This window comes from Zootoca vivipara, chromosome 5 (assembly GCF_963506605.1).
Source record: "Zootoca vivipara chromosome 5, rZooViv1.1, whole genome shotgun sequence".
Classification (NCBI taxonomy): Eukaryota; Metazoa; Chordata; class Lepidosauria; order Squamata; family Lacertidae; genus Zootoca; species Zootoca vivipara.
In genome coordinates, this window is record NC_083280.1 from 89,222,820 (window position 1) to 89,250,797 (window position 27,978).

General features: G+C 45.2%; 1 protein-coding gene across 1 annotated transcript; it reads left to right on the plus strand.

The window, feature by feature from the left end:
* The first annotated feature begins 4,681 nt into the window (after positions 1–4,681).
* NELFA (negative elongation factor complex member A) lies at positions 4,682–27,481 on the plus strand. The gene is made up of 11 exons (XM_035137437.2): positions 4,682–4,965; positions 8,563–8,734; positions 9,637–9,798; positions 10,603–10,692; positions 15,941–16,071; positions 16,462–16,531; positions 17,719–17,807; positions 17,957–18,071; positions 21,065–21,297; positions 23,298–23,397; positions 23,812–27,481. Exons 1-11 carry the CDS (start codon positions 4,714–4,716, stop codon positions 23,994–23,996), a joined length of 1,599 nt encoding a protein of 532 aa, XP_034993328.2. The 5' UTR covers positions 4,682–4,713; the 3' UTR covers positions 23,997–27,481.
* Positions 27,482–27,978: the final 497 nt, after the last annotated feature.

Genomic DNA, 27,978 nt, shown 5'->3' on the forward strand with positions numbered 1-27,978 from the left:
ACTCTGGGGTTGCACGCTCATCTCGCATTATTGGCCGAGGGAGCCAGCGTATAGCTTCCAGGTCATGTGGCCAGCATGACAAATCCGCTTCTGACAAACCAGAGCAGCGCATGGAAACGCCGTTTACCTTCCCATTTGGAGCGGTACCTATTTATCTACTTGCACTTTTGGGTGTGCTTTCGAACTGCTAGGTTGGCAGGAGCTGGGACCAAGCAACGGGAGCTCACCCCGTCACAGGGATTCGAACCGCCGACCTTCTGATCAGCAAGCCCTAGGCTCAGTGGTTTAACCCACAGCGCCACCTGGGTCCCTTTATGCTAATACACATGATCAAATAATGGATCAATTTTTTTGTGTGTGTTTTTTAAAGGCTTTATTTTATTTACTCGCCTTTTATCACAATGAATCAAAGTAGGTTACAGTAGTCTTTCCCCACTTACGTGAGCATCAAGTGAAAATCACGTAAATAGGGAGCACCCTCAAAACACCCTTTAAACACCCTCTCTGTCATTCTCTCTCCAATCCAGACAAAAAAACACTGTATCCAAAAATATCCTCAACTAGAATGGAAGGTCTGGGGCCAGCTGCTACCCTGCACATTAGCAGGTTGCCTCCAGTATCTTTGAGGCTTCCTCTGCTCTCGCTGACGTCCTCTACGGGTTTTGGGGAGGGTCTCCTCATGAGCTACGAGGACTTTCCAGTTCTCTCCTGCCATTTTGAGGTTTGAATTGAATTTTTTATTTACAGCACCGTCCGTATGCGCAGTCACACGCATGTCTGTCACATATAAGTTGGGGGGGGGCATGCACAATGCACATGGTGTAATGTAGTTGCAGAAACAAGCGACACTGTTCCAAATACAGAGTTACCTCAGGACATTCAGGACCCAAGAGTAGGTTAGAGAGTGGAAAGCTCTCTTAAATGGTGTATGCAGTGTGTGAAATTTGTTAATCACCTTTTATTTGACTGAGGCATAGGCGAACCAGATAATAATAATAATAATAATAATAATAATAATAATAATAATAATTTTATTTATACCCCGCCCTTCCCAGTCAAGACCGGGCTCAGGGTGGCTAACAACAAATAATATCAACACAAGTATAAAAGAAACAATTCAGTTAAAATGCAGATTAATACCATGTTAAAATTCAATTTTAAAATTAAAAATCTACAAAGAAGATAAAAACCATTATGAGATAAAACCTTGGGGGGGGGGGTAACCCCGGGGTCAGACTGCGTCAGTCCAAAGGCCAATCGGAACAGCTCTGTCTTGCAGGCCCTACGAAAAGATGACAAATCCCGCAGGGCCCTAGTCTCCTGAGACAGAGCGTTCCACCAGGTCGGGGCCAGTACTGAGAAGGCCCTGGTCCTGGTCGAGGCCAGCCTAACCACCTTGTGACTCGGGATCTCCAGTATGTTATTATTTGTGGACCTTAATGTCCTCTGCGGGTCATACCGGGAGAGGCGGTCCCGTAGGTACGAGGGTCCTAAGCCGCATAAGGCTTTAAAGGTCAAAACAGCACCTTAAACCTGATCCTGTACTCCACTGGGAGCCAGTGCAGCTGGTAAAGCACTGGATGAATGTGATCCCACGGCTGGGACCCCGTAAGGAGCCTCGCTGCGGCATTCTGCACCCGCTGGAGTTTCTGGGTCGGTTTCAAAGGCAGTTTCAAATGCTTCTGGTAGGCCAGAAGCATTTCTTATGCCACTCTCCTCTTTTCCAGGATAAACATACCCAGCTCCCTCAACCGCTCTTATAAGGGTTCGTTTCCAGACCCTCGATCATCTTACTCATCCTCCTCTGCACATGTTCCAGCTTGTCAACACCCTTCCTAAATTGTGGTACCCTGATCTGGACACAATATTCCAGGTGTGGCCTGACCAAGGCAGAATAGAGTGGTACTATTACTTTCCTTGATCTGGACACTATACTTGATGCAACCCATAATAGCATTCACCTTTCTCGCTGCTGCATCACCCTGTTGAGTCATGGATTTCTTCACAAGTGTACACATCTTTTATGTACAGTGGTACCTCTACTTACGAATAACTCTACTTACGAATGTTTCTACTTATGAATGGAGCTCCGTCCGCCATCTTGGATGCGGTTTAGATAGGATTTTTTCTACTTACGAATTTTTAGATAGGGTTGCTTCGACTTACAAATTTGTTCTCCCAATGCATTCCTATGGGATTCGACTTACAACTTTTTTCGACTTACGAATGTGCATTCGGAACGCATTAAATTCGTAAGTAGAGGTACCACTGTATAATGCTCCTCCTTCCAAATTCCTGTTTGGTCTATTCCTTTTGAACAGGTTATACCCCCTAATTCCTACATTCCAGTCATGAGTCATTCCACCAAATTTCAGTAATGTCTACCTGGTCATATTTGCCATCCTGTATTAAAAGCTCCATTGAATCTTGCTGGTTTCCCATACTTGACAATATGTTTTAGACTGTTATTATTTTCCAGAACTGACCTTTCCAGAACTGTTTTGACCTTGAGTAAGTGTCAGCCAAGAGACTGGCTATTGTAGATAGAATCCAGAAGTGACCTCAATGAATTAGAAATGCCAATTTCCCCCCTTGGTATCCACTCTTGAGAACAGAGCTTTTTAGAGCTAGTTATCGGACCAAACCCTTTCCAGCTTCTTTAAGAAATGCCTTTATTAAGCTGTGTTTCCAAGTGATGCCCACTGGAGGCTTAGATGGCTGCTACAAGGTCCCATACACAGAGAAACTTTGTATTTGTGGTCAACCTCAGGTGGAAGACACCACTCATTATCTGTTAGTCTGCCGCTTATATAGAGACCCAAGAGATCATTGGGTTTTTTTCCATTTCCCTGGCACAAATGGTTCAGTTTCTTTTGAGTGACATTAATAGCTTTGTAACACGAGAGACCCAGGTGGCTCTGTGGGTTAAACCACTGAGCCTAGGGCTTGCTGATCAGAAGGTCAGCAGTTCGAATCCCTGTGGTGGGGTGAGCTCCCGTTGCTCGGTCCCAGCTCCTGCCAACCTAGCAGTTCGAAAGCACATCAAAATGCAAGTAGATAAATAGGAACCGCTACAGCAGGAAGGTAAATGGTGTTTCCGTGTGCTGCTCTGGTTCGCCAGAAGTGGCTTTTTCATGCTGGCCACATGACCTGGAAACTATACGCCAGCTCCCTCGGCCAATAATGTGAGATGAGCGCGCAACCCCAGAGTCGGTCACGACTGGACCTAATGGCCAGGGGTCCCTTTACCTTTACCTAACACAGAGTAGCCCTCTGTGAGACTGTCTGCAAATAAACAAACAGCAAAAAAAAGGAGTTATATAAAATCCCTGTAAATTCTTGTGGTGATTCAAACCTTGAAGCATGGGGAGTCCCCCCCCCCAAAAAATTGGCAGAATATTTGGATATGTATATACAGTATATCATTTGGATGGTTTAATGTGATTTGATTGAATTGTTAACTCAGAAACTTTAATAAAAATGATTTTTTAAAAAGAGTTCTGAAGCAGCAAAGTGAAAAACGGTTGCTCCGTCCCGTGGAAACCGCTGCTCTTCAGTAAAAGGGTAAGAGCATTGGGAAATGATCCATAATGAATTGGAAAAAAAAGTTTAAAAGTACCCCCCCCCAAAAAAACCAGAGTCCTTTCTGTTGGGGATAACTCAGACCGCAATTCCCAGGTGTCAAAAAAGGTGATTTATGTATGTTACGACAGTGGCCCGTGGCCCGTGTTTTGTTAGCCCCAAAATGGAAAATGAGCGAGATCCCAACTAAAGAAGAATGGCAACTTAAGTTGACAATTTATGCACAACTCACAGACCTAAACATATAGACTTGGAGAAGAACAAGAAGAACATACGTTTAGCGAAGACTGGAAAATGTTTATTGAATATATGGGAAATACCGGTAGTTGGGTACAGCTGAAAACGCTGGCAGCTTTAAGAGAAATTCAACAGTAAGTAAGTTTTGATGGATGCAATAAGGCAGGGGTGGCCAACTCTCAAGAGACTGCGATCTACTGCAACCTGGTCCTTTTCCCAGCATGCACTTTCGTCTGAGTTGTGTGTTTTGAAACAAGGGGGTTTAGGGGTTTTACCTGGCACAGGTGTGCCATCTGTCTTAGCAAAGTTTCCTATAGACTTCGGACATTCGCATGTGATGTTGTGTCAAAATTTCACCTCAATCGATCAAGCGGTTTTGTTGAACATTGGAGACGAAGGAACATACCCAGTTTACACCCACACCCACACATATCTAATTTATTTATATAATTTATTATTTACATTTATATATAGAGCACAATTTAAAGTAGGCTACTCATTTTTACGTCCTTAAAACATCAATGACTTCCCTTCTTCTCTTCCCATGGTTCATTTTACATATAACAGCCGCTCTTCGACCTCCTCACAAGCCCATCCTGGCTGGGAGGCGCCATCTTCCCGTACGGAAAAGCTCCATTTTGCTGCCCGGAAGGAAGCTCGCTCGCCCTGATGTGGGCGCCGCCATTTTGCACGGCGAGCTTAGCTCCGCCTGGCTCTTAAGAGCTCGTCAGCCTTTCGCCCCGGCGCGCGGGCGGCGCCATTTTGCGTTACGGACGGAGAGGCGGGAAAAGGGGCTGGGGCCTTGCGGCCGTACTTCCTTCCTTCCTTCCTTCCCTCCCTCCCTCCTCAACCAACCCTCCCTCCCTCCTTTTTTTTTTTAGGTGTCTTCATAAAATGCCCGCCGAGAGCCTCCTGTCCCCTCCCCCCCGCTCCAAGATGGCGTCGATGCGGGAGAGCGACACCGGCCTGTGGCTGCACAACAAGCTGGGCTCGGCGGACGAGCTGTGGGCGCCGCCCAGCATCGCCTCGCTGCTCACGGCCTCGGTGGTGGACAACATCCGCCTCTGCTTCCACGGCCTCTCGTCGCCCGTCAAGCTCAAGCTCCTGCTGGGGATGCTGCACCTGCCCCGCCGCGCGGTGGACGAGGTGAGGCAAAGAGAGAGAGAGAGAGACCCCCGAGGAGGAGGCCGCCCACCCCCTAACCAGCCGAGGGGGGAAGCCGGGACTCCCCCCCCGGAGGTCGGGCCCCCCACCGTCGCTTTGGCCGTCCTCCTCCCCTCGGGGTGGGCGCCGCATCCTCCTCCCCCTCGAGGGACGGATCCGGCGGCGAAAACTCTCCTGCCCCCGAGGCCCGTCGGAGTGAAGCCTGCAGAGGGAAAGGGGGGGGGTCCCCTCCTCCGCCCCAGGGGTGGGACAGGGGGCTCGGGTGGAAGCACATCCCCTCGTCCCGTACATGTAGCACCGTAGGCAAAAGGCTACACTCCCGCCGTGGCAGACGGGTGCCAACGACAACAACACCACACACATAGACGCACGCACCTATATACACACGCACAGCCACACACCAAGAAAGGGCTCGAAACTATCCCCGAGGTCCGTTGCAGCCAGACCTGCAAGGTGGGTTTTCCTCCTTCACAGGGGTGGGCTGCAATTCCTAATTGAATGATATTTTATTTATATATATACACACACAAAAAGACACTCAAACACTCAAACTTTTCCCGAGGTCCTTTGCTTACCCCGAGGTGCACTTTCGAAGGGGTGGGCTGCACTTCCTCATTGAGCGATCTGTTATTTATAACAAATTTTTTTAAAAAATCATAGAATCATAGAGTTGGAAGAGACCACAAGGGCCATCCAGTCCAACCTCCTGCCAAGCAGGAAACACCATCAAAGCATTCTTGACATATGCCTGTCAAGCCTCTGCTTAAAGACCTCCAAAGAAGGAGACTCCACCACACTCCTTGGTAGCAAATTCCACTGCCGAACAGCTCTTACTGTCAGGAAGTTCTTCCTAATGTTTAGGTGGAATGTTCTTTCTTGAAGTTTGAATCCATTGCTCCGTGTCCGCTTCTCTGGAGCAGCAGAAAACAGTCTTTCTCCCTCCTCCATATGACATCCTTTCATATATTTGAACATGGCTATCATATCACCCCTTAACCTTCTCTTCTTCGTGTGCATGCACACGAAAGCTTATACCAATGACAAACTCAGTTGGTCTCTAAGGTGCTACTGGAAGGAATTTTTTAATTTAGTTTTGACTACGGCAGACCAACACGGCTACCTACCTGTAGCTATCGCTTTTATTTATATACATCCACACACAAAACTATTCCCGAGGTCCATTGCAGCAAACCTGCAGTATCGGCTTTCCTCGTTCCCAGGGGTGGGCTGCACTTCCTCCTTGACTGATCACTTATTTATACACATCCACACAAATACTCACAATATTCTTGAGGTCCACCTGGCTGGGTTTTTTTTACCCCCTTTTTCAAAGCAAGGCTCCATAAGTTGTGATCTTTTAATCGGATAAGGCAAAATGTGGACAATACCCTGAGAGAATGCACTCTTGTTTCCGAATTTTTTACAAGTGTCTTTGGGGGCGGGGAAATTGGATGGAGGTGTGCTTCATTCTTTGGGGAAAAAAATATTAGTAGCCAGTAGGCACTAGGTGATTCAACAGAAATCACTGCCGGTTTCTGCACCGATGTAAGTTCAGTCTGGCCCAGCCCATCTCTTGCAAGAGTTTGAAGCAAGATCCCTTCCCAACTTCATCCCAGATTTGGTTTATGCATGCAGTGGAGCTGAATGCTAATGGTTTACTTGGGCTGTTCTGCTTAAAACCACTGGAAGGTGTTTGTATACTTTTCAAACAGCTTCAGGGAAAGACTCCATACAAATGTCTAAATTGATTCCATGTCATCATCTGCTCACTCACCCCCCCAAACCTCTCCCTTCCAGAGAGGAGCACACCTTTTTGCTGAAAGCATTAGGCCATTTTCTGAAGTGTGTGTGTGTGCAACAAACCAAATTTTGGAAAAGGCAACATTGGTTTACAGTGGAACCTCGGATTACGAACACCTTGGTTTACGAATTTTCAGTTTACGAACGCCGTGGACCCATCTGGAACGGATTAATTCACTTTCCATTACTTTCAATGGGAAAGTTCGCTTCAGTTTATGAACGCTTCAGTTTATGAACAGACTTCCGGAACCAATTACACCCATGCTTCGGGTTAAGTACGCTTCAGGTTGAGTACTCCGCGGACCCGTCTGGAACGCATTAATCCACTTTCCATTACTTTCAATGGGAAAGTTTGCTTCAGTTTATGAACGCTTCAGTTTAAGTACTCCGCGGACCGTCTGGAACACATTAATCAACTTTCCATTACTTTCAATGGGAAAGTTCACTTCAGTTTATGAACGCTTCAGTTCATGAACAGACTTCTGGAACCAATTGTGTTCATAAACCGAGGTACAACTGTATTGAAACTAAAGAATAAAAGCACATAAATCACATAGTGCAATGTTATGACTAATTTATGTATGGCAACACAGGCATCTTTAAAATTGCAAAGCCCCACTAGAAAACTGACTGCTACTGTTTGTAGGCATGGGCTCTGGCAGTACATTTATTTAATACTGGCTTAGGAAAGTAATATCTATTAAAGTCTTTTATCATCTGTCAGTATGACTGCCTTAGAGAGGAATTCCCATTTTTAGATAGTATTGATTTGCTGGTCATAATTGGGAAGGTCTAGAGCTACAGTGTGTGGTTTCCAAATGAGCCCGATCCCAGGATTCTGTGATCTTCCAAACCTAATGGTTTATTTCAGTGGGTTTCAGCATTCTAACTCTACATAGTATTATACTTTTAGGTTTGTGCAAGATCATTTTGAAGCATTGCTCTACTAGTATGGGTATGCATTACCATTTTTGCTGTTAGGGCATTGGTGATTGTTTCCATGGGAAAAACAAACTATCAGATATATTGATAGGTCCAGAAAATAGATAGGTAACCATTCAGAGGAAAGCACATACAGTATCTGTCATTGCAGTACCCTATATAATGGACCATTTTATATAATGGGCCATGTTGGAGTAATATTTAGTTAAAATAGCTTGCATTCTGTTTAAGTAGAGGAAAAGAGTTCCTCACTGTGCAATAAAGTATTCTTTAACCTCTGTTAAATAGGAGAGCTCATTGCTATTTAAGTGATATCAGGGTGTGGTTGGGGCTGGCTCAAAAACGTTTTGCTATCTGAGACTTCCCCTTGTTGTGCACTCAAGCAGCTTCTGAGAGTCTGCTGTAGAAAAATTTTGCCACTGCATTTGAGGCAGCAGCGTGGGCATTCCTAGACCCGTTGAGACTCTCTTACTTGTGAGGAAGGGCCTTTCTTCACAGAGAAAGAAATTGTGGGTGAGATGATCTGAGAGCACCTGCACCTTTGCCATTGTGACAAATACCGTTTAAAGTTTCACTTTGGGGGTAACCTTCCTCCCAACTGCCTTGGAGAGGATCGTAGTAGTGCTGCTGCCCATTTTCCTTCAGTGGTCAGTGTACAGATGTAGGAATGGGCAAATTTGCCTCTGTATTCCCTACTCCTTACTCTACATGTGTTCCTCCTTTGCATCTTTTACCCCAATGAAGGTTTGATCTATTCAGTAAAGTTTTGAGAAAGCAGCTCTTCCCTTTCTTTGAACATTCCACTCTTGATTCTCCTTCCCTCTTCTCTTTTGTCAGATGAAAAATGCACTGACAGAAATCATCCAGCTTGCGACCTTGGATCCGGACCCCTGGGTCTTAATGGTGGCCGATATCTTAAAATCCTTTCCCGATATAGGTTCCCTGAACCTTGATCTGGAAGAGCAGAATCCCAATGTTCAGGATATTTTAGGAGAACTGCGAGAAAAAGGTAGGTCTCCTTTCATGTAAATTCCTGTGAAATTGTTGTATTGTGTTGGCTTTGAAAATCATGGATTGGGCTGTGTTTAGATTAATAGATTAATCCTGTGTTTCTCATGATTTAGGAGTAGGATTGCCAGGTGTTCTGGGTCTGAGGCTCAGAGGAAATATTTTTGGGAGGTGGAACCTAGGGGGGTTCAAAGGGAGCATTTGACAGAAAATGTCACCCGCCCGAGGGGCAGAGCATGAATTGTAGAGTTGGAAAGGGACCATAAGTATCATTTAGTCCAACCCCCTGCAATGCAGGAATATTTCACCCAACGTGGGACCCTGAGATTGAGTCTCATGTTCTGCTGGCTCAGTTATTCCTCGGGATGTGTCTGACGGCTTGGTGGTAAAGCCCAAGGGGCGTGAGATGGCGCTAATAGAGCCTGTGCTCTTGCCACTTTTCCTTGGGACTGAAAAGAAGGCTAAAACCCCATCCTGGTCAGCTTATCAGACCTGGCCTGCTTATGAGGCAAGGTGAGGGAACCACCAGTGGAACAGGGGCATTGGCCGCAGCACTGAAATCTCACAAGATTTCAGTGTGATCCCGCTGGAAGCCGGTGCTTCGTGGGCACTGCCACAAAACAGGTGAGAGAAGCCCATTGTCAGCAGGGGGGGCAGCACATTTTCGTTTCACTGCTTGATGCCCCTCTCCTGCAGCTTACACTTTGGGTGAGGGCTGTTCCAAAATATAAATTTCTTTGCACAACAAGTTGCAAGATTAAGATAACTTGATGAAATTGAGAAACTGTTTGGTCTTCCAAGTTGGGAGGAAGGTATAGTTGTCTGCCTAAAGGAAGGACCCTTTTCTTAATGATGGTTGTTACAGGAACTAATTTCCTATGTGTTTTTTTTTTTATTACATAGTGAGTGAATGTGAATCATCCGCTATGCTGCCACTGGAGTGCCAGTACTTAAATAAGAACGCCTTGACCACATTAGCTGGACCACTTACTCCTCCCGTGAAGCACTTCCAGCTGAAACGTAAACCAAAAAGCGCTACTCTCCGAGCAGAGCTGCTGCAGAAGTGTAAGTATCAAGACACCTGTTAAGAAAAACACAAGAGGAATAGCCTCAATATCGTACAGAGGCACGTCTATTTGAAAAAGATGCAGCATGCACAGTAGAATTTGAATAGTACCTTAAAGACCAACTAAGTTTTTATTTTGGTATGAGCTTTCGTGTGCATGCACACAAAAGCTCATACCAAAATAAAAACTTAGTTGGTCTTTAAGGTGCTACTGAAGGAATTTTTTTATTTTGCTTCGACTCAGACCAACACGGCTACCTACCTGTAAGTAGAATTTGAGATGCTGAAACCAGTCTTGGTGGAAGCCTTGATGCTTCGTAGCCCAGAACTTTGATCTTCAATTGGTGGGATGGGGCTCTATTTAATATGGGCGACACCAGTTGGAGCCCCACCATTCTCCCCCTACCCAACCCCTCTCTTTAAAAAAGATAAATGTAGAACAGTGAATTTTGACAGCTTTATGTTTTTCTTCTTTCGCTTCTGATTTTTCAGGCTGCACATCTTAAAAGTTCCCTTTGTTCCACAGAGTTGTTTAAAGGGGCAAGAATTATGTCATGTGTGAGAAGGGGAAAGGCAGGCATGCACAATACAAAAGGTCCTTTGGAATGGGTGGGGAAAGGGGGAAGCTCTGTATGTAAATTCAGACTGTATAATTTCTGTATAAATTCAGACTGTATAATAATATGAGCAGTATAATTTCTTTCTGGAGAGGGTCAGGTTTTAATTGTTCCATGAAGAGCACTGTTTAAGAATGGCTTGAGATGTTTTTCTGGTGTAGTATTAATTATAATTATTTTTTGTAGCTACTGAAACCGCACAGCAGCTCAAGAAGACAGCTGGAGTGCCTTTCCATGCCAAAGGAAGAGGGCTAGTCAAAAAGATCGATACAACAAGTAGGATTTTAATTTTCTCTTAGATCTAAGAGACACGTATATACGCAAAGCATGAAACAGCTATTTTGAAGGCTATATATATGGTATGAGTATATAATCTTGGAGTCGCACCCATAGCTGTCAACCCTCCCTTTTTTTTTTTTTGCGGGAAACTCCCTTATTCCAAGGCACAGCTGTCAACTTTCCCTTTTTTTGTTGGAAATTCCCTTATTACAGCGCCGTTTCCTGCTGCTATCCTGGATTGTTAGATATACCATAGACTGCCCCCGGGACAGGTGAGGCTGCTAATCCCTTATTTTCAAATCTGAAAGTGGATAGGTCAGGCTGCTGATCCCTTATTTTCAAATCCGAAAGTTGACAGCTATGGTCGCGTGCACACCCCCCCCCCCGCTTTCTTGAATTATACCTTTGTGTTACCTTAGAACGTTGAAAATCCCACATTTTTATTTAATCAATGCTAGGTATTTCTAGTTCTTTTTAAATATTTAATTGATTTGTTTTTTAAAAGTGCAAAGATAACAAAAAGAAAGAAGATAAATAATTTTAAAAAATGTGAAAACAAAACATTGAAGGACAAAAGTGCAAAGATACAGCACAGGCATAATAAAGTATTAAGTCATTCAAAGATTCCTTTATTTAAAAAATTAAGATATATAAAAAATAAAAGTATTCTCCACATGTGAGTTAAATCATTATTGAGCATTAAGGTTCTATAAAGTCTTAGATGAGCCAGAATTTTGCATATATTGGTAATTTGAAGGGTAATTTGCCAAGCACTGTTTCTAGGCTTTGTAGGAAAGGCTGAAAAATTGTTAACAAACTTTCTCTGTGGCCTCCTGTGCAAAATGTTGCTGCCTCTGGTTTTTTATAGTGTCACCAAGTTGGGTTTTCAGTAGCATTTTGTCGTTCAGTGGTATATTATTAAAAAATAAATAGCCATGCAAGGTTTTGGAATACAGTAGTGCCTCGCTTAACGAATGCCCTGCTTAACAAAATTTCCGCTTAACGAAAGGATTTTTCGAGCGGAGGTTGCCTCGCTAGACAAATTCGTTTTATGAAAAATTCGTCTAGCGAATCACAGTTTCCCATAGGAATGCATTGAAATTCAATTAATGCGTTCCTATGGGCAAATTTTTTTAAAAAAAAATATTCTGCATTCCTATGGGATTCCCTAGACGAATTTTCCGTTATAAGAAAAGACCAGTGGAACGAATTAAATTCTTCTAGCGAGGCACCACTGTACTGGAAAACCAAGTTCTGCATTAGTGTTCTACAAGTGTTCTACAGAATCCTATATAATAATGTCCATGTTGTCCCTGCGTCCAGTTGTCCCGTGTGTCCCTGGGGTACTGCGCATGTCCCCCAGAGACACAGGGATTGGACGGAGGGACAACCAGGGACACAGGGATTGGACCCGCGCTCTCGGGACACAGGGAACAGCCAACTGCCGCTCCGCCAACCGCCGCTCCGAAGCCCAGTCTCATGCTGGAGGTGCGCGGTGAGGCGGCGGGGGAGAGAAGCGCTCCCCCCCCCGGCAGCCTTGCCGCACACCTCCGGCATGGGACGGCGCTTCCTCGGGGAACCCGAGGAAGCCGAAGCGGCAGCGGGCGCGGAGGGAAGCCCGCTTTGGCTTGGCGGCGGCGGGAAGAAGGGGAGGAATTCCTCCCCTTTTTCCCGCCGCCGCCAAGCCAGTCCCGGAGCCGAATTGCGGCGCGGCGGGGTTTTTCGCCGTTTGCCTCCCCCTCGGGGGAAGGCAAACGGCGAAAAGCCCCCGCTGCGGACTGGCTTGGCGGTGGCGGGAAGACCCGCCACCGCCAAGCCAGTCCCGGAGCCGAATTGCGGCGCAGCGGGGTTTTTCGCCGTTTGCCTCCCCCAGGGGAAGGCAAACGGCGAAAAGCCCCCGCTGCGGACTGGCTTGGCGGTGGCGGGAAGACCCGCCACCGCCAAGCCAGTCCCGGAGCCGAATTGCGGCGCGGCGGGGTTTTTCGCCGTTTGCCTCCCCCAGGGGAAGGCAAACGGCGAAAAGCCCCCGCTGCGGACTGGCTTGGCGGTGGCGGGAACATCCCGCCACCGCCAAGCCAGTCCCGGAGCCAAATTGCGGCGCGGCGGGGTTTTTCGCTGTTTGCCTCCCCCAGGGGAAGGCAAACGGCGAAAAACCCCCGCTGCGGACTGGCTTGGCGGTGGCGGGAAGACCCGCCACCGCCAAGCCAGTCCCGGAGCCGAATTGCGGCGCGGCGGGGTTTTTCGCCGTTTGCCTCCCCCTCAGGGGAAGGCAAACGGCGAAAAGCCCCCGCTGCGGACTGGCTTGGCGGTGGCGGGAAGACCCGCCACCGCCAAGCCAGTCCCGGCAGGCCGCTTCCTCTAGCGCCCGTTTTTAAACGGGCTAAAATCCACTAGTATTGAAATAAATCACATCATCTTCTCGAGAATCATATCCTGTCTCCTAGAAGGTACTGTAGGCAAACATGCAGTTGGAGCTTTTAGAGTTTTTATCTCCAAAGTTTTAAGATCAATTAACTGTCCAGCTGCTCAGATTAAATGCTGTCCTAAATGTAGACTTAAAATAAAAGTTGGGTTGTCTAAAAGAAGGGGAGGATGAGGAATGTAGCTTGGTGAAAGCTTTTCATGCAAGTTAATGTTCAGGAATCCCACTTGTGCCTTTGTGATTCTGGCAATAGTATTAAGTGTAATTGGCTATTCCCAGAAAAACAATCCCTCTTTTCACATTTTCTCGCCTTCTGTTACCTTTTCTTTCTGATTTTCTCTGTTTATTTTTCATGGCAATATCTTTTGTCTGCAATATTCAGATTCATGCATTCCAGGCATCAACAGTATTTACCTAGACAGGTGCTCTGTATCTCTCTAGCTTATTCCTTTCCCCCCATACTCAGTGCACGTATTTCCATTGCTGCGGTTCCTCTGTGCTTCTTGCCCCCCTTCTCCCTCTCTAACTCTTTGCTTTTACTGCAGCAGAAATTACTATCGCTGCTGCTTCTCTCGCGGAAGAACAATTCCAGCTGTAAGCTGCAGTTACGACCTGGGAGGAATTTTTCCCCATAGACAAGATTAGCCATCAACTCCAGTGGAGGTGAAATGGCATCTTTCCTTTATGGGCCATTTCACTTGCTTAATTAAGGCAGCCATGATCGCTCAGCCTGTCTCTTGTTGCCTGGGATTTTGCTCCCAGCTGCTTGTTGTGATTTCAGTAATAACAGTCTGAATACTGACTGTCCTGTCTCTATGCTGGGGAGTGAACTTTCTGAGACCTTCACATCTAGGGCACAGTCATACCCCCCCCCCCTTTAGTGATGAGCACATTTCACTCTTACTGTACTTCTACAGAATAATGAGCAAGCATTGCCATTACAATGGTACCTTGGTTCTCAAACTTAATCCATTCTGGAAGTCCATTCCAAAACCAAAGCGTTCCAAAACCAAGGCACGCTTTCCCATAGAAAGTAATGCAAAATGGATTAATCCGTTCCAGACTTTTAAAAACAACCCCCAAAAATTGCAATTTAACATGATTTTTCCTATCTAACAAGACCATTGGTCCATAAAATGAAAGCAATAAACAATGTACTGCTGTCACACAATCAATCAGTAGCTGAACTGGATTCCACACAGTCGCACACCAAAAAAGAGCCATAAAAACACAAAATAAATAGCAAAAGCAGACAGACCGCAGCGTAACACTCCAAACGAAAGCGTGGCACTCAAATCGGAGCATGTTTGACTTCCGAAAAAGTTCGCAAACCAGAACACTTACTTCCGGGTTTGCAGTGTTTGGGGTCCAAGTTGTTTGAGAACCAAGGTACCACTGTACAACTGCAGGTAATCCGCTTCCCAGCATCCTGCCCTCCCCTTTGCCCAGCTACCACGATCTCTGGGCACTGTTGATGCTAATAGGTTTCCTGCAGGGCTTTCAGGTGTACTGAAGGCTGCGTTACAGAGAATCCTGGCACATCCTCTCTTTTTGAACGAAGTAGCCTATCCACATGCTGTAATATATTGTTGTATTGCCTCTGGGGTTGCAGGGTGCATTCTTCTCAAATCTCTTTATACTTGGGCTCTCTCCAAATAGAATAGGCACTGGCTGTGATGATTCTAGGAAAAAGCAAAGTTGCTCAGCCTTCATTCATTCAATCCCTTTATACCCCAGCTTTCCTCCAAGGAGCTCAAAGTAGTGTACATGGTTCTCCCTCTTCTCATTCACAACATGGGTCAGCAAACTTTTTCAGCAGGGGGCCGGTCCACTGTCCCTCAGACCTTGTGGGGGGCCGGACTATATTTTTTTGCATTTTAAATAAAAGGACACATTCTACTCATGTAAAAACATGCTGATTCCCGGACCGTCCGCGGGCTGGATTTAGAAGGTGATTGGGCCGGATCCAGCCTCCGGGTCTTAGTTTGACTACCCATGCTCCACAACAACCCTCTGAGGTAGGTTAGGTTGAGATGCAGTGAGCTTGTCTCCATAGGTCTGACACTCTAGTCTACCCACTATACGCAGTGTTTCTCAACCAGTGTGCCTCCAGATGTTTTGGGACTACAACTCCCATCATCCCTAGCTAGCAAGACCAGTGGTCAGGAATGATGGGAGTTGTAGTCCCAAAACATCTGGAGGCACACTGGTTGAGAAACACTGCACTATAGCAGTGGTCCTCAACCTTGGGCCTCCAGATGTTTTGAGACTACAATTCCCATCATCCCTGGCCACTGGTCCTGCTAGCTAGGGATCATGGGAGTTGTAGGCCAAAAACATCTGGAGGCCCAAGGTTGAGGACCACTGCACTATAGCACCCCACCTGCTGCCTCCCATAAGGGATGGTAAAATTGGGTAATGTTATGTACTCTGATACCTACTTCCTTTAGATGTAACTTCCAATAGCGAGAAATCTCCCATTTTCCTACTTGGTGTCTTAAAACTGCCTTCCTTCCCCTAAGCATTCATGGGTTGCCAAAGTAATAGCCACATTTTCCCAATTTTTACAGAAGTGCGTCAACAGTAGAATTGAGTAGAATAAGTACTGTGTTGAGGAAGTAAGATTATGGAAGTAAGCAAAGGGGAAAAGCACATTTAAAAAGCACACATCTTGTATGTGTTGCTGCACAACACTAATGCCCCCTGGACTACATTTGTAAATTAATCTATAATCAGTATTGCTTTGAAATGTTTTGTTCTTCAGTAGGAGTCTTACCCCTGTGTTCAGTTCGGTGATGTTTTTCCCTTTTTGTTTCTGTATAGCTCCACTCAAAGGGATACCTAAACAAGCACCTTTCAGGAATCCCACTACCCCAAGCGTATTTAGCCCTGCTGGAAACAGAACTCCAATTCCACCCTCGAGAACTCCTCTGCGGAAAGAGAGAGGAGTAAAGGTATTTATGTAGCTTCAAGTGTGTTTCCCTTGACACTCTCCCTTGGCTTCTGAATATTCAGTCTTTTCAAAGTTAAGAAACAACAGCCCTGTGTATTAGTCCAACTAGCTTGGGTGTTATTTCATTATTTCATTCCTGTTGTGTTTATACAGTTTTATTTTTTTTAAAAAAATTAAAACAATCACACAGTATTCTTTGGTATTGTGAGGTACAGTATGGATACATATACTAAATTTGCTCCCCCCCCCTGTTAATATTGTATAAGGGAAGTAGCCCTAACATGATGCACGTGTGTGGAAGTGTAAAATGTAGACAGGGCAATCCATGCATCAGAAGCTAGTGAACTCTGCAATAAATGCGAAAGTAAGTGTTCGTTTGGTGTATTTGTAGTTACTAGACATCTCGGAGCTGGATATGGTTGGTGCTGGCCGGGAAGCCAAAAGGAGAAGAAAGACCTTAGGTTAGTATATTGGTTTACAAACCTAAGTCTTTTGTACTTAATCTGTCAAATTAAATTGAGAGCTAAAGGCTAATTGTTTGCTTTTCTGTTCATTTGCCACTTATTAAAGCTGCTGTGAAATTATAGGGAGTTGAGATTTGATAATATGGAATAATTGTCTGTGTTAACTTGTGATAGGCTTGAGAGAGTGATCGATTCACAATAGGGCACCTGCTAGCAGACCAGCGGAGAGGTTTGGAAAATAGTAACACATGTAATTTGAAAAATATATGCAGGGTAACGAAAGGGAATATATAAAGAATTCAGCTATCTAAATCTATTTTTATTAACAAAGAAAAACTACTATATGAAGACTGCCGTGCACTTGGACTTGCCTAGTGAAGCAAATCCAATTGTTCTGTTGTATTTGTACACAAATTTGGCTGGATCTGAGAGTTAGCAAATAGAATAGAATAGCCATAGGCCACAGTGGAATAAAACAACATACAAAACCTTAAAACTTCCATAAAGGTGCACAGATCATAGTTAAGATTAGCACATGAGAATGAATACAGTACACGAAATAGGAAAGGCTAAGGAGTAAAACCCGACACAAATCCAGAGTGAAGTCCCTAAGACAGTTGGATGGTGCTTAGCATGCCTCCTTCTGGCAACTCCTGCGGCTAAGCTGGTGCCCAACTTTATTTGTCTGCTTTCCTTTGGACCACATCAGTGAGGCCGAGAGGGGGTCTTGTCGTCTGGGCAGCCCAGGACCTCCATACACCCTGCCCAGGCTTGCACCCCAGGGAAGTCACTTTGCTGCTGCGAACGCAGCAATTTGACTTCACCCCTGGAGGCACATCCCATTGTCTCTCGAGACAGATGCCACTCGAGTAAAAGCTTTCTGCATTTCTATTGTCACGAGACATAACAGATATTATTTAATATTGATGCTGTCATTTTGCACATGTTAACGGTTTTGTTGATCCTTGAGGATGTGAGAGCAGTTATGCCCGTTTTGAGTTCCTGCAGCCCAAACTTTGCTTCCAGCTATTTCTTGTACTGTTTCCCTGTGGAATCAGTGCTTGTACAGAGAATTCAAAATTTGGAAGTCCTGTAGTTTTGGATTTTTAAAATTCTTTTATTTGGGTAAGCAAAACAAGGCAGCAATTATGGCTAACTAGCTTCTATGTTTGTTAATGGTGTAGATACAGAAGTGGTGGAAAAGCAAGCGAAAGAAGAGACAGTCGTCGAAAATGCTACTCCAGACTATGCTGCTGGTCTCGTATCTACTCAGGTAGGACTTAGAATGGTATTGTATATTGGGCTGCTTTCTAAGCCTCATGCATGTAGGTCTCTGCTCTGCAATCACAGGCACGAACAATGTACCCTGAATTGTCAAAATTATTTTTGAAATAGTTTAAGGATGCATGTGCTGTTTTACAGAAAATTGCCTCTTTGAACAATGACCCTGCCCTAGCTTCTACGAGCTATCTTCCTGCAGCACCCAGTGTCGTTCCATCATCTTCTTATGTTCCAAGTTCCGACACCACGCAGCCAGGTAAGTGACAAAATTTTCCATTTTTGCACTTCTGAATATGTTCGTTACTGATATGTTCCACATTGTAAAAACGACAACACTCAAAAAGGCTATGGCAAGTACTTTCATCAGAACGGGTTTATTTTTTCTAATGTTTTAAAACTGTGTGCAGAGTGCAAGTCAAATGAGGAAACATCACCTGCAGCAAGCTTTGAATCTGTTCTGTATCCAAACAGCTACAAATACCTGAATTCAAGGAGGATTTGCAGGGCTTCGGTTTCTACAATGAGCCCAAAGATAATAACAGTATAGCCTAGAGCTGAGGTGGGAAACATTTTTGGCTCAGTAAGCTTAATCTTTATCTACACATCCACCCACCCACCAGCAGGTGGAAGGAACAACCCACCTGCCAATCATCCGATATCAGTTGATTGGCCCCTGTCAGAGTCAGTTGGTCAGTGTTTCCCAACCAGCTGGTTGTCTGGTGCAATGCCCTGCCCAAAGGCATTGCAAGCCGCTGGGAAGCCCTGTGCGTGGGGCTGCAGGCGGTTCTCAGCAGTGCCTGCTAAGCCACTTCGAGAGAGGCCTCACCACCTGACCCACATGTATGACATCAGGTGTAGGGCAGATGGGCATGGCTTGCCAGAAGCGTCCTCCCCGGGCCAAATGGGGAAGCCTGGTGTGCCGGATTAGGCCTGCAAACTGGAGATTCCTTACCCTGTACTAGAGTTACAATGCAAATGTATGAAGCAGTATCAAGCTTGTTGTGAATAATACTTACTGAGATCCTGAATCCTTTCTGGGCATGGTCTGTGTGCCATCTTGTAGAGAGCTTGCTTGGCCAGTGATGGATGGAGGAAGTTTCATCTTCCTTTAGATTAGTTATGTCAGCTTCTGCCCTAATTGCCACACCCACTCATTTTCTGTAAAAATGACAGGATTCTCTTAGTTAACATCCCAAGATGCAAAAATGAGGCTCCTCAAAGGTTCTTGAAAAAGCACTGAGGAAATTAGTGCAGCAACAAAGTGCACTTGGTCTCTTTGTGCTTCTTTATTTACTACATTTCACAGCATTTATTATGCTGCTTGATTGTAATAAAACCTCAAAACGGTTTCATAAAGGATTGAGTGAAAAAGAGGGATGTGGCTGCTGATATTTCAATGCCAGGCAATTGTCTAAACCAGGGGTCCCCAGACTTACCGGACCGATCGCGCGGCGGGCCGGAGGATGGGGGAGTGCGCGCCCGTGCGCATGCGCGCGGGCGCTTACTGGCGCGGTGGCGCGCTTCCAGGTCGGAAAAAGCGCCGGAAATCGTTTGTGCGCATGCATATGGGCCTCCCCCGACCCGGAAGTGCACCAGAAATGACCTCTTCTGGGTTGGGAGAGGCCCATACGCATGCGCACAAAGGATTTTCGGCGCTTTTTTCTGACCTGGAAGAGTGCCGCCGCACTGCGCGCCGTAAGAGCAGGCGGCGGCGAGCGGCGGGGGTCGTCGCGGGCCGGATTGGGAGGCCAATTGGGCCGCATCTGGCCCCCGGGCCGTAGTTTGGGAACCCCTGCTCTAAACTCCTGGGACGATCTTGAAGATTACCGGGTTTTGGGTGTCACGTTTAAACCAGATCCCGCAGAAACTCCTGAAGCAAACCAGAATATAAGCATTTCGGAGGAATAAGAAACCAGATGGCATAAAGAAGAAGGGGTGGGCAATGTTCTTGTCCTGGAAAGTCCACATCTGACGGTGGGGAGGCATTTGGTGGCTGCATGGCACAATGGGCAGGGCCATGACACACTTGCACACCCTCTCTCACACCTCAGCTTCCTCCACTCCCAACGCACCCTCAGCGCAGATGTCATTGGGTATCTGCCTCAGGAGCGTGGAGGGGAGGAGAAGGTGGAAGCCACCACTTCACAGTGCTCTCAACTGGACAACATCTCTGCCTCCATGCTGCTTAGTTGAGGGATCTTTTCGCTGTTGCTCCCTTGATGGCTGACGGGCGTTGCTGGAAAATGACTGGGCTTGTGGGGCTCTGGAAGAGCAGCTGAGGGCTGTAGGTTGCCCAAATGTGGCATAAAGGGCTTTCCTTTTGGGTCATGCCTCCCTCCCCTGCTCATGTCCCATGACTGGGCCGAAGCACATAAAATTAATTTTATAGGATCTTGCCTTTGTGTGGTGCCATTTTATATATATATCTCTTCTTCTTTTTTACTGAGAGGAAGTGTCATGAGAACATTTCCCCCTGTATCTGGGAAGCATGGTGTGGTCTCCCAAGTTCTTCACATTACCCTCTGTGCATAACCTTTGTGCATCGGTTTTTCCCTTTGTAATATTTAGAATCTATCTATTTGAAATTAGAGTTGTGAGCGGGTGGAGGGAGGGATGTGAGACAAGGTTTTGCATCTGAGAGAAACGAACATAAGCTTCAAGCAGTGATTGGCAATTTCCTATCTGACAGGAAGCAGGTGTGCTGTTTCTCTCTCTGGGGAAAGGCTTCGGTTGAATAATCTCCGTTTGTACCCAAACGGTGTCTTTCAAGCCCCCACAGCACTCAGGATTTTAATTTCACATATGGCCCGAGGAATTCTGGGTTTCTGCAAGCACCCGTGTTCCCTGTGCTGTGGAGGCAAGCATGGAAGACAGAAAAGCAGACAAGCAAAAGCGAGGATTTAGGTCAGGCATGGGCAACCTTGGCTCTCCAGATGTTTTGGAACGACAACTCCCATGATCCCTAGCTAACAGGGCCAGTGGTCAGGGATCATGGGAGTTGTAGTGTCAAAACATCTGGAGAGCCAAGGTTGCCTATGCCTGCTTTAGGTAATGAAGGCAGGGCATCGGGAAGAAGGTTGAGAGACTGTCACTGCCTGTTGGAGGGGGACATTTTTGCTGAGTTACAGCTACATGTTATCCCTTAGTGACCCTTGGGAAAGAAAGTAAGGAAGCGTTAACATTTGTAATGAGAGTAAACCATACGAGCACCATTTTGTTGTTGTTGATGACATCTTTTGGTGCAAACAGCTGGCTCCGTCCGGGAACCCTTGCAAGCGAAAGAAGAGCCTGCGGCGCCCCCTGGCACTGCTGTCCCGACTCAGTTTAAGCAAAGGACACCCATGTATAACAGTAACGCAAACACAGCTGCTGCAGCAACACCTACCTCTCCTGTGACTCCTCCCGCCGCCCCTCCGGCAGTGCAGGCGCCACCAGCAGTTCCTCCTCAGCAAGCGCCGCCCAAGAAGAACCTCTCTCTAACAGTAAGCCAAGAGAACACTCTCACAATGTATATAGACCAGGCATGTCCAAAGTCCGGCCCGGAGGGCCTTAAAAAGCTCAACAACTTTGGGGTAAAATTGTAAAAAAAAACCAACCTGAACAACTTCAATCCTAAAAAAAGGTGAACAACTTTGGTCGGCCCTCACGCACATTCACTTAATCAAATCTGGTGCCTCTTTGAAAAAAGTTTGGACACCCCTGAAAATTCGCTTAGATTCTTGCTGTTGCTTATACAGTGGTACCTCTACTTACGAATGTTTCTACTTACGATTGGAGCTCCATCCGCCATCTTGGATGCAGTTTGGATAGGATTTTTTCTACTTACGAATTTTTAGATAGGGTTGCTTCGACTTACGATTTTTTTCTCCCAGTGCATTCCTATGGGATTCAACTTTTCTACTTACAAATGTGCGTTCGGAACGCATTAAATTCGTAAGTAGAGGTACCACTGTACATAAATAGCCAGGCGTTTGCAATCTCATATATGAATATGAGGATCCAGGTAGTACTAAACCATAAGACCGGTTGCCACATTTCAAAAAGTAAAAACCAGGACGCCCCGAAATTGATTGATTTTTCGATTGACTTGCTTAAGGTCCAGGGCAAAGCACCGCTTTTAGGAAATCCCCCCCCCCCCGGAAATTCTTTGAAATCCTGGTAATGTCCAGGGAAAATCCAAATGTATGGTAGCCCTACCTCGTAGCGCTATAAGAATGCTTTCAGGATTTGCTTTGATTACAAATAGACCTCGATACTGATGAGAACTGATGTGTGCCCTGCTTGTACAACTTAATGACCCACTAAGTTGGTTCAGCTGGCACCTTCGATATATACAGCTTTAGACTCCACGCAAAAACGTTCTTTAACCAGGCCATTGACTGACTGACATCCAGTGCCTTTTAAAAATGTGTTGGTGGGGTTATTGGGTTGTTCTTGATTTTGTTTTTATTACGTACTTTGTGGGTTTTGTTGTTGTGACAAGCAATCTTCTGCTCGTGCCCATGAGCCAATTTCGACAAATGGGTAAGGACCGCTCACCTGTCAGTTACCAGATGTTGTAACCGCTTCAGGTCATTGATACCTGCCAAGGGCTTGAAGGAGAGGTTGCTGCAACAGCCCTTTAGCCGATTGGTGGTTGCAGCAAGCTCCTTTGAAGATGCTCCATCAAAGATGCTGCAACCCTGATCATGGAACTCCTTTGAAGTCTCTTTAGGGGGGGGGGACATGCTCTTAAAAAGCAGAGATTTTCCCTTCCACAGAGAGAGCGGTTTGGATTCAAGGGTCTTCCTCCAGAAACATAACTACATTTTCAAGTGGGGCACTTTTTACACTCCAGAGAAAGCAGCTTGGACTCGTAGAGCACTGGGGGCGAGCAGCTATAATCCAGGTTGACTCCTCCAGGCCCCCTTGGTTACACCAGGGAGTTCAGCTGATTTTTGGTGCTCTTGATGAGCCCTGTGCTGCTCTTTAAACCTTAACAATTGGCTGATGGTTGGGGCTGCCATGTGTCTCCCAGAGGGCTTTGCATTCATTCACCTTTCTGTTTGGGTACTTGGTCAAAGACCCCCAGAAAGATACCCAAGTGATGGCCTACTCTGTACCTCTATCTTGGAATAGAATGGTAGATTTAAGACACACACACACACACACACACACACACACACACACACACACAGAGAGAGAGAGAGAGAGAGAGAGAGAGAGAGAGAGAGAGAGAGAGAGAGAGAGAGAGAGAGAGAGAGAGAATATCAGCTGTAAGAATATAAAGAGCTCTGGCCAATGTACCGCTCTTGACTACATGAAAATTAGATTAGAATGAAAGCTCTGAGGTTATATCGAGGGGCGCTGATGCTTTTTCTATTCCAGCACAAGATAAGGGATTTGTCAATTGAGAAACAAACAGGCTGGATGCTTAAGTTATTTTCTGTTCTCCCGATCATTTCCTCTCCTGAAATAAAATCTTACTGACTCTTCCTTGCAGAGGGAACAAATGTATGCAGCGCAAGAAATGTTCAAGACAGCAAACAAAGTCACAAGGCCGGAGAAGGCTCTCATCCTTGGATTCATGGCAGGATCCAGAGGCATGTATTCCAAACTGTATTTCTTTGCCTTGAATATCAAAAGCCAGGTGCCTGGATATTGTGGCTGGCAGGATCAGGGGTAACTGGCAATGTCAGATGAAGGCATCTTACGCAGAGGCCTGGGATGCAAAAGGCTGCAGTGCTTCATGATCCCAGAGGCATTGCAGTGACCTTCCTCTTGCGGGTGGAGTGGGGCGATCTGTGTGCATTGAGATACAAAGCTATCCTTGCGTGTCTTGGGTGCAGTTATTTCAGAAGAGCAGCACACTCTTTTCACAGGAGGGGAAACAAGTATACGAGGGCACTGATGGTGTGTGCTAGAGCAGATCTTGCTTTCTGCATTGCTCCTGGCCTGAACCATTTTCCGTTTGCTAAGCTCCCTCCCGTGACATGTGTATCTTGTTGCCTCCGCAGAAAACCCTTGTCAGGAACAGGGCGACATAATCCAGATCAAACTGAGCGAACACACGGAACTGCTGCCTAAGGCTGATGGCACAGGAAGCACCACGATGCTGGTGGACACAGTTTTTGAAATGAACTATGCCACTGGCCAGTGGACCAGACTGAAGAAATACAAACCAATAACTAACGTTTCTTAAACAATTCGGTAAATAAAGTGTAGACCAAACAGACCATAGGATAAGCCAGCATTGTACATAGTGTGTGTTGACTAGGCAGAACAACATTCCCGTTTAGGCCTAATTGCAAACCACCCAGAAAACTCGCTGCGATCAGTTCCGGAAGCAGGAAGAAAAAGAGCAAAACGGCAATGCTTGTCTTTATTATTCTTGTCTAAGAGTCTGGGGGCGGGGTGTGTGTGTGTGTACGATACAGCCATCACAACTGATTGAAGAAGAGCTGAAATGCTTCTACCATTAGCAGAAAGATTTATGTCTTTGGAGGAATTGCCTTCCAGTTGAGACCATTTTTTGCAGCAGCAACGCCTAGTTGACTCTAGGTTCTGTGTTTAAAAAGTGGCACGGCTGCATTTCTTTTCTTTGGCTTAGGACATGTTGGATTCCCCCCCCCCCCCCGGTTGTGATTGTGGAAATATGAAGGGTAACGCTGTTTGTTCAAGCCCAACGACACAGTCGATTCATAGGACTGCATAATGAACTTACATGCACCTGTCCTATAAACAGGCTACATTTTTTACATGTATACATTTAAAAAATGTAAAGGGGTTTGTTTTGGTCTGCAGGACTCTTGATTGCCCCCGGCTCTTTAAAGGTTCAGCTCTGCTTCAGGGTCACTTAACTAAAGTTCTGAGAAATTGAAGCATGTTGCTTTTATGTTGGAACCAGCCCCCTCCCCCCTTTTTGCCCAGCTGGTACCTTTTGGATCTACCAAAGACTGGCCTTCGAAACGGTGTCTGTGAATGTCATGGCATGGAGTTACTTTGGAACTTTGACAGCATCCCTGTGTCTCCATGTTGGAATGTGTTAAATACGAGTCACGTTGGCAATTGGCTGGCTCACCCCTGATTTTTCCAGGGTTAATTTAGCTACCGTTGCTGGAGATGGATTGATCAAAGAATGGCATCCTTCGGAATTCCCCCCCCCCCAAATCCACACGGACGTTACCTGCAGCTTCATGAGATCGGAGAGCACCTTTTAGCAGTGGTCCTGTTGCAAAAGACAACTCTTTTCAGTGGGCGAAACGGAGGAGGCTCTGCCTTCAGAGAAGTCTCCTAACTGCTGTGCTTTCGGAACTTGATCATTTCAACCGTTTATGCTTGGACGATAATAGAAGGAATCTTACAACTTGCATTTCCACAAGAAATGGTGGGTACAGTTTTTTAAAAAAAATTAATAAAGCCGATGTTGAAGAGAGGCACAGATGACAGTCGCAATGTAAGATACAGGAGAGCTTTGTGTTGGCCCAGGCTGTAAATTGGAGCAAACAGGAAACTAGATGCTAGCTTTTAAGTCAGGCTTATATTGGCATTTATCAAACTGCACCAGATTGGAGAATCCACTTAAGAGAATCTAAAGCTAGGAAAAGAGTCAAGGTCTTATTTTACATTATATCCTGATGTAACCAAACTGGTCTTTGGTTTGATGTTACTTGCCCCGAACTTGGAGGGTGGGAATGAGTATTGACAACAGAATAACCTTTGTTCTGGGAGAAGAAAAATTGCTCCTCAGCCAAACAATTATTAGGGATCAGTAGCAAATGTAAGGTTTCAGAAAGGGTTCACATACATATTTATTTAATTTTGTAAATGGCTAAAGCTAGACTATGAAGTAATTATACGGATTAAAAACAGGATGGTGGGGGTTTTTTTGGCCATTTGTTTTGGTTTCATAGAAAAAACCCAAAACATAACTATCAGTTTGGCTAGCCTTTAATTCAGAATCTTTTATACTTTTTATATTTTTGAAATTAGAAGCTATGAAAAGGTTAGTATGTTGAGCATTTTAAAATGGCAGCTGGCAAGATGTGTGTAAGAGACCTGAGCTCTATGCTAGTTTTCTCACATCTAAATTTCAGCTATGATAGGAAGGCCAAGTGTTTAGGACATAAGATTTTTTTAAAAGTTTAGCAGCTATCACAAACGATGTGATTGTTTTAAAAATGTTAATTATTTTGACATGTTTCTCTTGTTCCTTTTTTGGGGGGGGTCAGTTTTGAGTATGGCATGAATGTTAAAGGCAAATTATTCAGATGGAAATGTTGTTTAAAACATTAAGCTACAAGTTACAGGTTTAATCTTGTAAAGATTAAAACGATATAAACCAATGGATCAAAAGTTCTGCATGCCACGATAATTAAACATCAAGAATTAAACATGTGATTAGACAGTTCTAGAAGTGAGGATAAAGAAAGCATTTGAATGACTGAATATTTTGGAAATAACAGCACAGATGTTTGAAATACAGATGCAGATGTGTGCCAGGGCAAACAATGAGTAACAGTAAACAAAGCACACACTAGTTTCAACACGCTAGCATATTGTATTAGCCACAATATGCCACACATCTTGGCAAATAGAAGTTTGCATTCCCTTTTCTGATGTTTAGTTCATTAGTGGGTACAAAAATGCTTACTGGGGGGTCTGGTGATGTTTAAATTTGCAGGAAGGAAGCTAGAAGTGAAACTACAGATGGTAAACACCACCAGTTGAGGGGCTTAAGTGGCAATATGCTCTGGAAAGAGATTTTTTTTGTGTGTGTGAAACCTCCCATCTTTTGTAGCCTATTGACATAAGTAGCCAAAGCTGAACAGCTTGTTTTGTGGTAGGAAGAAGCCAGTTCATGTTACAATGTGAAGGTAGGTAGGGGTGTCTCCAAAGGGCCAATCTCGATAACCTGCTTTTTTACATGTAATAACCATTCCCACTTCTTTTTTGTCACCCATCATTAACGTGGGGGGGGGGGACTTCTCTGCAGTTTCAAAATAATATATGAACCCTCTCTTCAGGGAGAGAAATTGTACCTATGTACAAAGGGGGAGATCTACAATAGGCAAATGCAATCTAAAATGTGCGATCCAATTGTGATGCGACAAAGATCACCGCTGCCAGACATAGCAAGACAAAGATGCCACTCCTTTCATGCCTACAATTCGCTGGATCTCCAGTCTGAATCTGATGAAAGAAGCCCGATGCGAATGGCTGTAACAAAGTTTCAGTTTCTTTTTGCCCAGTTATCAGGAGCAATTGAAACCCACCAGTTCCATTGACAAAGCTTTAATGCAGACCTTAACCCTAAAGGGTTAGCTACACTTTGAAAAATGCAGCCGTGGCTCTTGCCTTTGGTAACCATACAACTCTCTCCCCATGGATCATGTTGAAGTGACACTTGCCAAACTTATCAAAGGTACTTTGATACTGTAGCCTGGAATTGCATTTTCACAGCGAAATATGAAATCGGAGAAATGTTTGAAGACCAGGCAAAAGTTTTTAAGTCAGAGCCCTCTGGGTAACTGGTACCTTTATAACAAGCAATGTTTTGTAAAATGTTGCATGCGTTTTCTAATCTATTTTGTGTTTGTACAGATGTAAATTCAAAACCTCATGTCCTTGGGTACATATTTTCAGCATAATATAGTATGTATAATAAAGTTCAGATTTTTCTAATAATCTTTCCTCCTTGTAGCATCATAACGGGCAGCTATTCTTTCTAATTTCTTTCTATTGGGTTCTTTGTTACAAAGCAAACAGGTACAGGGAACAGTGTATCTGTCATCTCCACTTTCAATTCGTAGTCTTTTTCACGGTTTGTTTATATTTGTTGAGACGTTTTTGTCATAGACATCTTACAATTGGGGGAAGGGGAGGAGATGGGGGTATTGTTCTTTTGCTCTATTGCCTATTCTTAGTGGGGGGGGGTATTGTGCCAGCATCGCGGGGGTAGGTCCTTTGTGTATTTATTATTATTGATATTGCGAGAGGTTGGGGTTCCCAAGCTTGGTTGGTTGTGTTGTCGATTGCGCTGTGTCCTATTTGTGTGAAGGGGTGGGCTTGGTTACCCATATTGAATTGTATGCTGTTGTGTGTGGGTAGGTCATTGTCCTGTGAATGTAATAAAGGGGAACCTCACTGTGGTGAAGGCATCCTCCGTAGCTCGTCCTCCTGCT